Source organism: Herpailurus yagouaroundi, unplaced genomic scaffold (genome assembly GCF_014898765.1).
Source record: "Herpailurus yagouaroundi ecotype Mexico unplaced genomic scaffold, PumYag 207, whole genome shotgun sequence".
Taxonomy (NCBI): domain Eukaryota; kingdom Metazoa; phylum Chordata; class Mammalia; order Carnivora; family Felidae; genus Herpailurus; species Herpailurus yagouaroundi.
In genome coordinates this window covers 1,148,719-1,162,998 of record NW_024412438.1, presented here as the reverse complement: position 1 = coordinate 1,162,998, position 14,280 = coordinate 1,148,719, and the positions used below count along the sequence as shown (strand labels likewise).

Below are 14,280 nucleotides of genomic sequence, written 5' to 3'. Positions count from 1 at the left end.
GCCGCCCACCGCGGGGGGCCCCCCCCCCCCCCCCCCCCCGGTGCCTGCCTCCCACACATACCTTGATGAGTCCAGGTACCAGCAGCTGCATTTCTGTGCCTGCCACGGCCCGGTCTAGCACCTCCCAGCCCTGGGAGCCTTGCCGCCCCTCCAGGACATAGCCATCCAGTGTTTTAGGGACCAGTTCTGGGGGATCCCAATGCAGGAGCACCCCTCGGGGTGTCCTCACTGCCACCAGGCCTCGGGGAGGTGACAGGGCAGGTGACATCTCAGTGGGCGGAAGACTGGGGGCAGCTGGCGTGGTGGGAAGCCCTAAGCAGGGCAGACAGGCATGAGATGGGCAGACAGACAACATGCCAACCCCTCTATTCCCCGCCCCCAACTCCATGCTCAGCCCATTCTCCCAGAGCCCCTAAAGACACCCCCGAATCACGTTCCATAAACCCCTGGGGACCGCAAGCTGCCCGGCTCCTCTGCCCCCTCCCACCCAGGTCGTGCCAAATCCAGGTTTTCCCTATCAGTCCTATCCCGTCCGGTCAGATGCTGGCGTTGGGGCGGGGGGAGATCTCTCACCCTCGGGGGCAGACAAGACGATCTCACTGAAGGGCCCACTCCCCAGCTTGTTTTGCGCTAGGACGCTGAACTGGTACTGGATATGGGGCTGCAGCCCCAGCACCAGGAGGTAAGCAGCCCCCACAGGCACTGCCAGCGACACCCAGTCGTGGTGGGTTCGGTCAGGACGCTTGGCCCTGGAGGACATGAGGAAACGGGGGGACTTCGTTACTAGGAGGGCCAGGAAGCTCTGGAGTCCAGAGACCGACCTGTCCCCTCCCCTCAGCCGTCCAGGATCTCGGGACCTGGGCCCTGAACACCAAAGATCCCCCTGGAAACAGGGCAGCGGAGTTAGGGCGGGGCTGGGATGGAAGGGTGGGAGGAAGGGCAGAGGGCCAGAGGGACTCGGGTCGGGGGACAGGAGCGGCAGATCACTCACAGTGGGGTATACCAGACACTGAATCTCTGCAGATAGCCACCATCAAAGCCGGGCTCCCAGGAGACATTGGCACCCTTGGGCAAAGGCACCACGGACACATTGGTGACAACGTGTGGGCTGGTGCCTGGGGAGGGGGAATTGAGTCGGGGGGGGGGAGGGGAGGCTGGTCAGGTAAAGAGCTAAGGAGGGTGCCCAGGGCCTCTGACCTCCAACCCATCATCCCAGGGCCCCCTGCCCCCCATCCCCATGTGGACCTCCACAAATGATTCTCCCGTCCCCCGTCCCACATGGGTTCCTCTGGCCCCCAGCCTGCTCTCCAGCCACTAACCCAGCACGTAGACATGTGTGGAGGCGGCCACTCGGGCCACAGCATTGCTAGCGGTGCACTCCCAGCGCCCATGGGCCTCCTTGGTCAGCGGTCGCAGGATGAGGCTACTGTTGCTGCCCACCTGGGCCTGGCCCTGCGGCCCCCGGCCCACCTACGGAACCACTGGTCAGCCCTGAGGACACATGCGGCCACCCCTCACCGAGGGCAGCTCCAGCGTCCTCCCCACCCTGCCTCCGATGGCTCCCTCCTTCCCGCAGAATGACGAGGGGCAGGGAGAGGCAGGGGTGCAGAGCGTGTGCGCGTGGGCAGAGCGGGGCTAGGAGCCTTACCTTGGCCCAAGAGATAGCAGGAGGGGGGTCTCCCTGGGCAGAGCAGGGGATGAGCAGCTCCCGCCCTACTTCTTGGAAATATTCTTCCTTAGGTCGTTCTAGAAAAGCTGGGGGAGCCTGCAAGCCAGATCTGGCATTGGGAGGGGCCTCCCGCACTGCCGTCTAAGGGCCGCTCCCCTCTCTGGGGCTCCCATCACACCCCATCTCCCAGGGTCTCCCTACCTGTTGTCTCTGCTCCCCGGCGGGGCTGGAGGGAAGTGGGGGTCTGGGAGGCCTCTCTGGGGGGCACACACCTCCCCGGAACACCCTTCACCCTCTCCTCTGCTTCACCCCCCTTTTCCTCGAGGCCAAGGTTAGCGAGTTGGGCAGGCAGGTATCTTACTTTGGGGACGTACGCGCCCCTCACACCCCACCTCGCCAGCACCACCTCTACAGAAATCGCCAGCACGGAGTCTGACAGCTGCCGCCGCCACCGTTGGACTCCGAAGTGACTGCTCTGCCCCCCTCGCCAGGGCGCCCGCAGCCACCCTCACCTTGAGCAGCACGCGGGTCACCGGGGAGGGCCCTGCAGTACCGAGACTGTTGTAGGGGGTGCAGGAGTATTCTCCCAGGGCATCCTCGTTCCCCAGGGCGATGATCAGGGAGCCCTCGGGGCCCTGGGACCAGCCAGGGAGCTGCGGGGAAGTGAAAGCGGTTCAGCAGAGGCTGGGGAGGAAGGAGAAGGCCACATCCCTGCAGAGGACTCCTCCTCCAGGCCTGACCCCTCTCTGAACTCCAGGCCTACGCTTCTCTTTCCAGCGGCGCCCCCTGGAGCTGAGCCCTGCCTGGCGGGGTGTCCGGCACCCCGGTAATGAAAGTCAGCATCTTCCACTCCAAATCCTTTCCTTTCCCTGCCTTCCCTGTTCTTTGTCAAGGGCCCCACTGTCCCCACTAACCCGGACTCCTCACTCCCCCATCGAATTGCTCACCAGATCTCTCCTCCGGGAAGGCCTCCATCTAGGCATGAAGCCCGTCCACGCCCAGGACCCCCTCACCTCTCACCTGGACCACTTCGCGGCCTCTGAACCCCTCTCCCTGTGTCCACCCTGCCCTCCGTCCACCCGACAGACTCAACTCCCGCTCACAGCTCCGATGCTGTCGCACCACTGCTCAACAGCTGCAGACTTTTTTTTGTAACTTCCAACAAAAACGTATCCAGTCCTCCTATCGCAGAAGCCCCCGGGGACGGGGACACTAGGACTAAAAGATGTGGTGGTCGCCCACGAGGGCGGACAAAGACCCCAACTGCTTGTACCCACGCTTCTCCCTCTTGGCCCCAACCTGTTTCTCCGCAGCACCGTGTACCCACGGGCATGTGGCTCCCCCCAGACTCGAGGACTCGTCACGCCCTACACGCGAGGTACCGTTTCCTGCCTCGGGGCCCTGGTTCCTGCTCCGAATGTCTGTCCACCCCCCCCCCCCCCGGGGAAGGGGTGTATCCCTAGTCACGGACTTGAATTACACTGAGCTAGCTCCACCCCAGCTGGCCTGCCCAGGATCACACCAAGCCACACCCTTCCCTCCCCCGCCCGGAGGTCTGTACCTTGTCCAGCTGCAGGGCCTGCCCATCCTTGGTCCAGCTGACGAAGAGCAGTGGGGGGTTGGCGCGGACCGGGCACCGGATCACCCCCCGCATGCCTACGGGCAGGGGGGTCTCAGGAGGCATCGCTGTCACCTGCGCTGGGTCTGGTGGGGGAAGCAGTGGCAGGTTGTGGGGCAGGAACTTGGCCTGGCCCAGGGGGAGGGAGCAGGCTTGGGGAGGGAGCCGGGTGAGGCTTACAGAGCACAGTGAGGTAGGCAGAGGCCGAGGGCGGGCGCCGGAGGCCGTTGCTGGGCACGCAGGTGTAGCGGCCCGCATCGTCCGGCTGGGCGGCCAGCAGCCGCAGGCTCCCATCTACCAGGATCCGCACTCGGGGCTGCAGGCGGCTGCAATGTGGCACGTGTGGGCAGGGGTCCAGGCTCGCTGAGCCGGGGGACTCCTCCAAGGCTGCCCACGGGTCCCCCGCCCACCCCCAAGCCCCACCTAACGTGGAACACGTTGACGCTGTCCTGGAACCAGCTATAAGTGAGGTTGGTGGGGTACGCCTCAGCCCGGCAGGCCAAGGAAACATCCTGGGAGGCATTGACCGTGCTGTTCTTGGGGGGCACCACGATGACCGGGGGGCCTGTGGGGGAGCACATGGGAAGAGAGAGGCCTCAGCCCTGAGGTCCCCTCTACAGTTCTTCCTGCCATCTGCCCTCTGGAATAGGGGAACTGAAACAGCCCTAACCCCTGTACCTAACGCAAGTTCCTTCTCTTCCCCAGACCAGATCCCTTTCCCACCAGGGACAACCCAATTCACCCGGACTCCCCCGCCTAGAACCTGCGTGTGCGTGTATGTCGGGGAGGGGGAGGCAGGCTCACTCTCTGCTCATTTACCCTTTACCTCCCTCCGCTGTCGCCTCCTAAATCACCTCCACATGTCCTACCCTAATGCAGGTGCCCAACACCTCACCAGCGGATACAGCACGATCCCCGACCGAGGCTCCCCCGTCTGGCCACTCCAGCGGCCATTCGCACAGAGACACCCCCTTTGGCCAGAACACAACGCTTCTGTTCAAGAACTCACAACTCCTGGGGCGCCTGGGTGGCTCAGTCGGTTTGAGCGACCGACTTGGGCTTAGGTCATGATCTCACGGTTTGGGAGATCGAGCCCCATATTGGGCTGTGTGCTGGCAGCTCCGAGCCTGGAGCCCGCTTGGGATTCTGTGTCTCCCTCTCTCTCTGCTCCTCCCCCACCCATGCTCTCTCTCTGTCTCCGAAATAAATAAACATTAAAAAAATCTTTTTTTTCAAGAACTCACAACTCCTGGCTCCCACCATATCAAGCTCGAACTTCTCGATCCAGCCTCGTGGGCACTCAGGATCCAACCCCTCCCGGCCCGGCCAACTGTCTTTTCATTCGCCAACCCTTAAGAACCCTTTCAGCTCAGGGTGGGCGTGTCGTGCCCCGGGCTGGCTGCACCGCCTTTGCTCTCCGAACCCCGTCTGGAACGCTCTTCCCACAGCATCTGGCCAGGCCGCATCATCCCTGCAAATCCGTCTCTCCCTTCTACCACCCCACTGCTCTCTCCCCTCCCCGGGCTCCGCTGCCTGGGTCGTCGGGAATAGGAGGTGACGATCCGAGCCGGGGGGCCTATAGAACACGACAGACATGCGGGGCGCTCCGCTGAGCACCTCCCTGCACCATTTCTTTTAATCCTCACAAGAGCCTTCTGTGCCAGGAATTACTGTCTCCACGGATGAAGCAGTGGAGGCCGAGAGGCAGAGAGAAGTGAGAGCCCAAAGTTAGCAGGGTAGGCAAGACTCGTTCAGGCCTTCCTGACCCTGGCGGGCTTGGCCCTTAACAGTTCCTCAGCGCTGCCTTCCCACAGAACCAGGGAAAAGTGACACTTCACTAACTCATCTGCCTTCCCTTCAGAAGAGGCTCTCCGAAGGCAGAGTCCAGGCCGTCTCTTAGCTTTTCTTCTAGACTTCGGAAGGTCTCGGACAGGAGTTACTAAGTGCTGATCACTGTACTCAACTGAACCTGATTAAATTCTTAACCTAGTCCTAAAATGTAGATATGAACCTCTTTATATATAGATGAGAACCTGGGGGGCGGGGGGGGGTTACACACCACACTGCTGGGCCCTAAATATATACTCGTCCATTCACTGCTCCTTTTAAAATTAAGATGCTGGTTTTTAGAGGGGCGCCTGGGTGGCTCAGGCGGTTAAGCGTCCGACTTCGGCTCAGGTCGTGATCTCACGGTTGGGGAGTTCGAGCCCCCCATCTGGCTCACTGCTGTCAGCGCAGAGCTCACTTCGGATTCTCTGTTCCCCTCTCTCTGCCCCTCCCCTGCCTGAACTCTCTCAAAACTAAATACAACATTAAAAAAATTAGAGAGAGAGAGAGAGAGAGAGATGTGGTTTTAGAGCACCAGCCTGCATTGGTAGCTTTCTTTCTCTCCACGCCCCTGTGTCCTCTCCTGCTACGTGCACCCCCAGCCACAGGTCAGAGCCCCCCCATACAGGTCCCTAGTTCCGGCCCGCAGCACCCCCACCAGAGCACCTAGCACCAGCAGCTGGGTGGCGTGGGAGGCACTGCCCTCGGTGCTGGAGGCTTGACAGGTGTAGACCCCAGAGCTGCGGCGTTCCACCCTCCGGATCCACAGCGTCCCATTCTGCACCTAGGGTAGGAGGGGATGAGGAAGGTTCCTCCGCCCCCCCCCCGCCCCGCCCCCTGCCTCCCCTTCCCTCCCCTTCCCTCCCTCCCGCGGGCCTCAGACCCTGCACTTCCGAGTCTGGCCGGCAGAGGGCAGCAGCACCCCAGGCTCAGGAAGCCAGTGAGGCGTCCCTCCCTGGCCAGTCTCCCAGCTCGGCCTTTGGCCCCTGGGCCTCTAGCCCCGCCCCCAAGCCTCCCCCTCACACCCTATCAGGCCCACTTAGCCCAGCCCCGGGACTCACTTGCACCTGGCCCTGGCCCTGGCCAAGATCCTGTCCTCGGAGCTTCCAAGTCACATGAGGCTGTGGGCTGCCACGGGCCACACAACGCAGGGTCACAGGCTCCAGTTCCTGAACTTCCAGCACCTGGGGAGGGGTCTCCAGGAACTGAGGGGGTGCTGCAGAGAGAGAGGCATCAGGGGATGCCAGAGGGGCTCTCAGTCCAAAGAGCAGGGACACCGGTCAGGGCTGCAGGCCTCAGCCCACCGGCCGGCCCCACTGCTCGGGAGTCCCCAGCCCAGGGCCACCCTGCCTGCTGAGCTAAGGCCAAGTGAGGGTGGCACCAGCCCATCCCCACACTGGCCTGCGGACTTAGCAACTGGGGCTGTGCACAGGAGGGGTGTCAGAGCCGGGGGAGAGCTAGTGGCCCCCGGCACTGCTCTGGGGGTCCGGAGGCCTGGGTCCAGACTCCGCTCTGCCCCTAAGCAGCGGCAGGATCCAGTCTCCCCATCTGTGAAAGGGGAAGGATTCTGACCTTCCTTCCTTCTGAGGGTTGACAGAGAATTCATGAGGTCCTGGGTGAAAAGGTGTTTTGAGAAAACAAAACGCCGTCTCAACACGTGAGCCGTGTTTCGCTCAGGGCCCGGCAGCCCCCTACCCATTCCCCTCTCGCGGCCAGAGGGGGAAGACAGAGGAAGTTCCAACACTGGAGGGCAGGCGTGGCGGTGGGAGGGGCAAGATGCAGACAGTGAGCCAGCAAACAGGAGTGTCAGCGAGGGTGGGGCCCCGGAACCACCCCCCCCAAAGGGCCTCATCATGGGGCCCCCCCCCCCCCCACCTGCCCCCAGGTTCATACAATTGACTGTAAGGTGCACCCAGGAGCCGTTAACAGAGTCGTCCTCAGGGCTGTGCTTGTCCAGGAAGAGCACTCGGCACTCGTACCAGCCCTGGTCTTCCGCTCGGAGCCCCTCAATCCGGAGAGATGCCCCCTTCTGCAGCCGGACTCGCCCTGGGGGAGGAGCCCCAAACCCTGGTCACGCTGGTTACTCTCAGAGGTCAAGAACGAGGCCCTGTCTCCTCCAGTCACCGTGATCCAGTGGGGACCGGAGAGACACGGGTGGGGCTGGGGTCTCCGAGGGCAGATCCCTCCATTCAGCCCCGGATCACTCCTGCCTTTTAGCAGCTGAGATCCAGTTTAGACCAAGAGAAACCCAGAGTGGTAGCAGGTGCACAAGACATCCTACTGAACCGCAGGTGGCTTCAAGGACCGTTGGGAGAAGGGCGGTTTAAGAGCCACACTTAGGGGCGCCTGGGTGGCTCAGTCGGTTAAGCGTCCAACTTGGGCTCGGGTCATAATCTCGCGGTTCGTGAGTTCGAGCCCCGCGTCGGGCTCTATGCTTACAGCTCGGAGCCTGGAGCATTCTGTGTCTCCCTCTCTCCGCCCCTAACCCACTCGCATTCTGTCTCTGTCTCTCTCAAAAATACATATACATTAAAAAAAAAAAAAAATTAAGAGCCACACTTCGTCTCCTCGTGAGTCTTACAGGATCTGCCCCAGCCCTGGGCGCTTCGGAGGGGCAACGTATGGCTCCTGGAGGACCCCTCCCGCCAGAGCACTGGCCCTGGAAACCTCAGCAGTGTTTGGGGCCCAAGCAGGGACCCAGACCTCGCCTACCAAAGCCCCTAATCCCTCGGGGCTATTATCAACGGCCTAAGCGCCTTAGGGTGGCCAGAGTCCAGCCCAGCCAGGCAGCAAGGTCAGCAGCCTCCTCACCCCATCCCTTCATGCCCCAGGGCACCCGGGGCCCCGGCTGACTGGCCACACGGAGCTCCACAAAGCCACACGGCCACAGCACAGGCAGACCCTCACGCCCACCCTCCGTCAGCATCCACTACGCCACCAGGTTCAGACTGAGGCTGCCCCCCCCACATCCCTCGGCCCCCTCCCCACACAGCTTCGGGGGTCACCGGCAGTGCCGCCTAGTGAGAGAGGCCCACACTCGGGAGCCAGGGAGACCCAGAGCCCAGCTCTGCGTTGTATTCCCTTGGGCAAACTGGCCAACTCGGGTTTCATCCGGAAAAAGAGGTTAAGACCAATCTGGCTGGGGAGGGAGGGGGGAAGGGACGCGGAGCAGGCGGGCACCTCACTGCTCACATACGGAACAAACGGATGAGCACAAGGTGTGCAATCAGAAGCGGGACTCGATCTCGGGCCTCCCCTTACCTGGTGGCAGGTCCTCTCCGCCCACCCCCAGCAGCGGCTGGCCCCACCGCGCACCACACCGCCCTGCCAGCACCTGGGACTGCCTAGACCCCTCTCCGTCACCGCCCACGTCTGCGTGTTCAGCGCGGCTTTGAGATTCTGCCCCCTGATCTGTTCCTTCTCTTCTGTCGTCACCTTAGCGTGGTCCCGGAGGATCTCTCGACTTACTCCACAGCCCACCCCGACGCCTCCTGGCCCCGCGCCCGCCTTCCGTTACATTCCCCAGCCCACCACGCCTTGACTTTCGATGTGGACAAATGAGATTTTCTAAATCTTTGGGCTGACACGGAACAACTACTGCTCTGAGACGGTCCCTGAGCACGTGCCCCCTCCCAACAACCAGCCGGTGCCCCCGACTGGCCTTCCGAATACCAGAAATTCTGAAGCTGTCCTCCTGCTTCCCTTCTACCTCCAGGGTGATCTTTCCGAAATATAAGCTAAGCCTGTAGGGATATAATCTAGTGCCATCAGGGAAAAAGGAGAACTGAACAGGCTGAGGCTGGCGTGGTGGTCTTAGGCAAGGGACTTTTTCCTTCCAAGGATGAGGTCCAGGGGTGTGAACTCTCCAGGATGGGCGGACCTGTTTCCAGGGCTAGGTGTTGAAATCTCCACCTAGGAGATAAGCCTAGGCCTTGCGGGTAAATATTTAACACGATCACACCCTTCCACACACACCCCCTTCGGGATTCCTCCGTAACCCCCATCTGCGTGGCCACGGAGCCCTGCGACCCCAGAGTGCAAAGTCCCCTTAAGTTCCAAAAGATAGCCACTTCTCATTACGGTTGTCTTCGTGCTCTACGAAAAAAGCAAGAAGAGGAAGGGATATTGAGCACTGAATGTGGACCATGTAACATTTAATCCTCGCAGGAAATCCATTAGAGAGGAAAGGACATGAAGCTTCCTTCCAAAACCCCACGGCTCGTAAGTGACAAAGTCAGGCCTTCTTCCTCCAGATGCGGAACACTTTCCAGTGCACCATGGGGTTAGGATCAAGTGACGCTCGGGACACACAGCACTGACCACATCCAGGGTGTTCCCACTCAGGGTGTTGGTGGTCAGCGGATAACAGTTCTAAATGTCTGCGGATCTGAACATTCAAGGAGGCATACTGCGTGCCCTCCCTTTTCTGGGAGATACGGGCTGCTAGACTTGTGGCACGGCACAGGAAGATGGCCAGGGGCAGGCAGGCAGTCCTGAGTCCTCCTGAGTCCCGTAGGCCCACCCTCCACCCGCAGGGCCACAGCCTGGTGGGCTTCAGACCCTCCCCCGCCGCGCCCTGCCCCGCCCCGCGCATGCAGGGGTGCGTCAAGGAAGCGGGAGACACTGACTGCTCTCTCCAGCTCTCAGAAGGCAGAGAACCCACACGCACGTGCATGTACAAGCTCACATACACAGTTCAAGAGATGCTCCTTGCTGTGTTCAGAGGTTCCAAGGACCACGAAGCGAGAGGACTACTGCTTCCCGGGAGCTGTGACCACAAGGAAGGTTTTGCAGGAAAAAAGGGGAGAGGCCTGGAGGGTGGAGTGTTCTGAGAATAAGAGAATTGCCTTGGGGCGCCCGGGTGGCTCAGGGTGGCTCAGTCGGTTAAGCATCCGACTTCTAAGCATCCGACTTCAGCTCAGGTCATGATCTCGCGGTTTGTGAGTTCGAGCCCCACGTCAGGCTCTGTGCTGACCGCTCAGAGCCTGGAGCCTGCTTCGGATTCTGTGTCCCCCTCTCTCTCGAACCCCCCCCCCCCCCCGCCGCTCACACTATGTCTCTCTCTGTCCCAAAAATAAATAAACACTAGAAAAGGAAGAAAAAAAAAAAAGAGAACTGCCTTGCAGCAAACAACTCGGGACAGAGAGAAAACTCATGCCTTTCTGCCAGCCGCGCTGTCCCGAAGTTCCCAAGAAAGACAGCATGAAAGTCAAAGACCAAGTCAGCTCGAGGGTTAGGAAGGCGTCCCAGCCTGTTTTATACCGCTTTTCACCACTTTGTGCTAGTCTGTAAATCCCGGCCCCTCCGCCAGATGGATTCTGGAGTCCTCAAAGGTTGGGAGCTGGGGTCTCAGGCGTGGTCCCTCCCACGTTCTAGGCCACCAGCCTCACACTCGCAGTCCCAGACCATCTCTCCTTCACTTGCCCAGAGGGCTTATGACAGGCCGGCATTGTCCTTAGCAACCTCCACCTCCCGTTGCTTAGCAACTGCGGGTTCGGAGTCCCCTGCACAAAGGCCGAGAGGCCCCTTAGACGGGAGGCAGTAAGAGAGTTAATGGGCACAGGGCCCTCCCCCCCCAGCTCTGACTCCCCAGACTGGCTGGACTAGCTACTGGGGGGCGGGGGCAGGGGTGGGCACTAAGGGCAGGGGCAGGAAGAAGCCCCGAGGGGTTACCGCTCACAGTTCCCCCCGCAGCTCAGAGCGCCACGGAGAAAGGAAACCCACAGGTAGCAAAGTGACCAGCCGGCCAGCCAGCGGCTTGTCTGCCCGAGGGACCCCAAGACGGGTAGAGAGAAGGACAGCCAGGAATCCCAGGAAAATTCCTCTCCCTCCTCCGCTCCACCTGCCCCTGCCCCGTCCTCGGTCAGGCAACATTCTGTATCTACCCAGCCTCAGCCCTCAGCCCAAACCCCTCCCGGCCCAGCCCCTGCCCCGCACAGACAGGGAGGGCGGGCTGGTGGGCACAGCCAGGTTTTTTTTTTTTGTTTTTTTTTTTTACCCCACTTGTCCTAATTGGGCCCTGCTTTCATCAGCTCTCACGGGGCTTGTGTAGACACATCCGCTCCCACCAGGCTGTTTGCCAACAACTGCCCCCGGTTTGAAAATAAACTCTCCTTCCGGTGGCACCTGCCTGAGCTCAGCCTGCCCCTCAGGGACAGCTCAGCCAATGTCAGAGCTGCTCTCAGGATTCAAACTAAAGAGGGGAAAGGTGGGGGTCCCCTCCCCCATCAGCGTCCCCAAGGTGGCCTCTCCTGGGTTTCCCTCTAAAGACTGTCTGGCCCAACAGCCCCCAGCCCTCCCCTCGGGCCCTCCCACACGCTGCCCTCTGAGGCCTGCACTAAACCGCTCAGATTAAGACTCCATTCGGGATTAGGAGGAAGCCCAGCCCTCTGAGGGAGCCAGCAGGGGTGCGGAAGGCAGCCCCGGGGGAGGGGGGAGGGTCCATACGTTAGTACAGGAGCCACATAACCCAGCCTGGCCCCATCCATTCCCTGACCCTTAGGGACCCTGGCCCTCCCCAGCCCACCCTCCGTGCCCCCGCCCCTGTGGTCGGGGACGCCCCCCCCCCCCCCCCCCGCCACCAGCCTCCGCTGGAGAAGCACACAGGCCACAGACCCACCCACCCTGCTGCCAGTCAACCCACCTGCCAGCCGCCTAGAGCCCCCCAACTGGCATGACGCAGAGGGGGAGGGGGAAGGCAGAGCAGTTAAGAAGGGGTCTTGCCCGCCCCCCACCCAGCCCCCCTCTGTTGGGGTGTTCACAGTACCTCCTGATCCCCCTTGTCTTACCCACGTAATCAGGGTCAATTCTGGGAGAGTAGAGGCCGAACTGGATGAAGATGGGGAGCAGGAATCCAAAGCGCAGCCACTCGATGACATGTAGCGGGGGCCGGCCAGCCGGGGGCAGCAGGTCACAGCCCAGCACCGCGCTGTCGCCAGCCCGGCCCACCACTGACCCCACCTCAGGCTTCCCTCGACCTGCTCGGACAACAGGGACCAGAATCAGGGCTGGGACAGGAGGCTCCCTCAGGGTCTCTGCGCGATCCCTAGGACTCTGTGAAGTGGCTGAGAGAAGCCTCGACTTCTCCAGAACCAGCGCTCTTCATCCCCTACCCCGCGTGCTCACAGAGAACCCCCTCCCCCCCGCCCCCGGGGAATGCCCCCCACTCCAAGGCCGGCGGCGGGGAGCTCTTGAGCCCAGGGAATCCGGCTCACCGTCAGCCCCCTGGCTGATGACCAGGCTGAGGACGGCCAGACCGAGGCAGCAAACCATAGCCCAGCTGCCTGCTCGGCCGGCCCCTCCTATCCACGGGGCCCAGACGGAGGGGCCCGGGAGGTGTCCACAGCCCAGCAAGCCCCGGGAGGGATGCCTTCTGATCCGGTAGCAAGTTTCAGCTCTCACTCTTCTGCACGGTTAGGGCTTGGCTCACGTAACACCTGATGCAGCCGCTCCCTGGAGCACCACCAGATCTAAACACAAAACGCAAGGCAACATGCCGAGTGGGCCAATACTGGGAACCAGAAGAAACCCCACCGTCAGAGACAGGCCAGGAGGAGAGCAAACGAAGAAAGAGGAGTGCAGAGAAGCAGGGGAAGGACGCAGATACCAGAGATCTTGCCGCCCTGGGGGATAAGGGCTGGGGTGGGGGCTCTGGGAGAACCAGGGAGCACTGGGTGGGGAGACCTGACAGGGGAGGACACGGGGAGGGTGGGGCAGAGGAGTTGGAAAGATCTGAAGAGCCTTCTGGGGAAACCCGGGTTACTGACGTGCCCGGAAAGCTGAGCTTGGAAAAAGATTTGTCAGAAAATGGGAGATGAAGGGTCCCCATGGCTCAGCCTCTTCTCTGTTCTTTCCCTAGTCCTGATGCTGATAACAAGTAGCAGATCGCCAGGGAGAACCAGGATTACTCCTTCACCCCACAGTGACAATTAAGGACCCTGCTCAGGGCTTGCTCAGGGGCACAGAGCCAGTGAAGGGCAAAACCTGGGCGGGAACCCCCAGAAAGCAGCCCCCAGGGAACCCACGCACACAATCCCTTGCCCACCTCCCCAGCCTCTGTGACTCCTGGAAGCTGGGGAGGGACGCCGTATCTCTTTCTCCACTCAGCCTCCCAACACTGCTTTAGCAGTGACTGAGTCAGGCAGCGGGGAGAGGAGATGCCTCCCCCACCTGCTGGAATTGGGGGCCGGGACGGCACCCTCCAGGCCTGGGCAGGTCCCGGGACAGGCAGCTGGCACCACTTTCCCTTCATGATGCTGCCAAGCAGCCCTCGCTCCGCCAGACAGCACGACCCGAGTGCCTCACCCCAAAGCTTCCCATTCGCTCTCCTGCAGTGTCCTCAGGGCCCAGACTTTGCCAGGCTTTCCCTTCCCCAGCCCTAGAGGCATGGTCCCTGAAGCCGGAAGCCTGCCAGTCCCCAGTGAGTACAAAGTGAGCCCTGGGGTGCGCAGGGTAGGAACTCCTGTGGGCCCCAGAGGGTGGTCACAGTGGGCTGGGCCCCGCAGATCCAAGCGGACTCTGCTCTGGCCTCCACCCCGCTCCGGGCCTCCCAGTCCCGGACTGGCTGTAAAGCATCCCGCCCTCCCCCACCGTGTCTCTCAGCCCGACCCCTGCCTCTACTTAATGGCCCCGCGCATGAAACTCCGCACGACTCACCAGCAAACCTTCCCCTGGCTTCCCTCTGCCTGCGGCGGGCTCTCCCCGACAGGGCTTCTCCCAAACGGATGGGAGCCCCAGTTGCCTCGCGGCTCAGCTTTCCGAGCACCCCAGGAACCCGGGTTTCCCCAGCATTCCTCTGCTTTCCCTATGCTCTTCCAACGCCTCTGCCCACCGCGCCCCCTCCCCATGCCCTCACCCGTCTGGTCTCCCCACCAAGTGCTCCAATTCCTGCTATCCCTACTTCTCCCAGCCCCCCCCCCCCCCACCTCCCCGCAAATTCCCATTTTCCACACCTGATCTCCAACTGCACCAGGTCCTCCGCGGTTCCAGGCACTCCCTTCCCGTCGCCCGCAGAGTCCCCACCCATCCCCTCCGCGGGAATCGCCCTCCCGAAAATTCTCCGGCCCCAGCCCACAATACTCTCCGGATACCCCACCCTCAATTCCCTTCACCTTCGCCTGCTCCGGACCCCTGAACTTCCCCCCCCCCTTGCTTTTGGACACCCCCC

The 14,280-nt window shown here is 61.8% G+C and overlaps 1 protein-coding gene across 1 annotated transcript in view; it reads right to left on the bottom strand.

Moving 5' to 3' along the window:
* Positions 1-13,277, bottom strand: part of IGSF9 (immunoglobulin superfamily member 9) — a 16,054-nt gene extending 2,777 nt beyond the window's left edge. Inside the window, exons 1-14 of the mRNA XM_040452468.1 lie at positions 12,329-13,277; positions 11,903-12,091; positions 7,008-7,160; positions 6,176-6,330; positions 5,781-5,898; positions 3,711-3,852; positions 3,468-3,613; positions 3,231-3,373; positions 2,182-2,322; positions 1,649-1,765; positions 1,320-1,470; positions 992-1,115; positions 574-749; positions 10-312 (exon numbers count right to left, since the gene is read on the bottom strand). Of these exons, the coding sequence (XP_040308402.1) occupies positions 10-312; positions 574-749; positions 992-1,115; positions 1,320-1,470; positions 1,649-1,765; positions 2,182-2,322; positions 3,231-3,373; positions 3,468-3,613; positions 3,711-3,852; positions 5,781-5,898; positions 6,176-6,330; positions 7,008-7,160; positions 11,903-12,091; positions 12,329-12,386 (2,116 nt within the window). The 5' untranslated portion in view covers positions 12,387-13,277. The remainder of the gene's footprint in view (positions 1-9; positions 313-573; positions 750-991; positions 1,116-1,319; positions 1,471-1,648; positions 1,766-2,181; positions 2,323-3,230; positions 3,374-3,467; positions 3,614-3,710; positions 3,853-5,780; positions 5,899-6,175; positions 6,331-7,007; positions 7,161-11,902; positions 12,092-12,328) is intronic.
* Between the last annotated feature and the right edge of the window lie 1,003 nt (positions 13,278-14,280).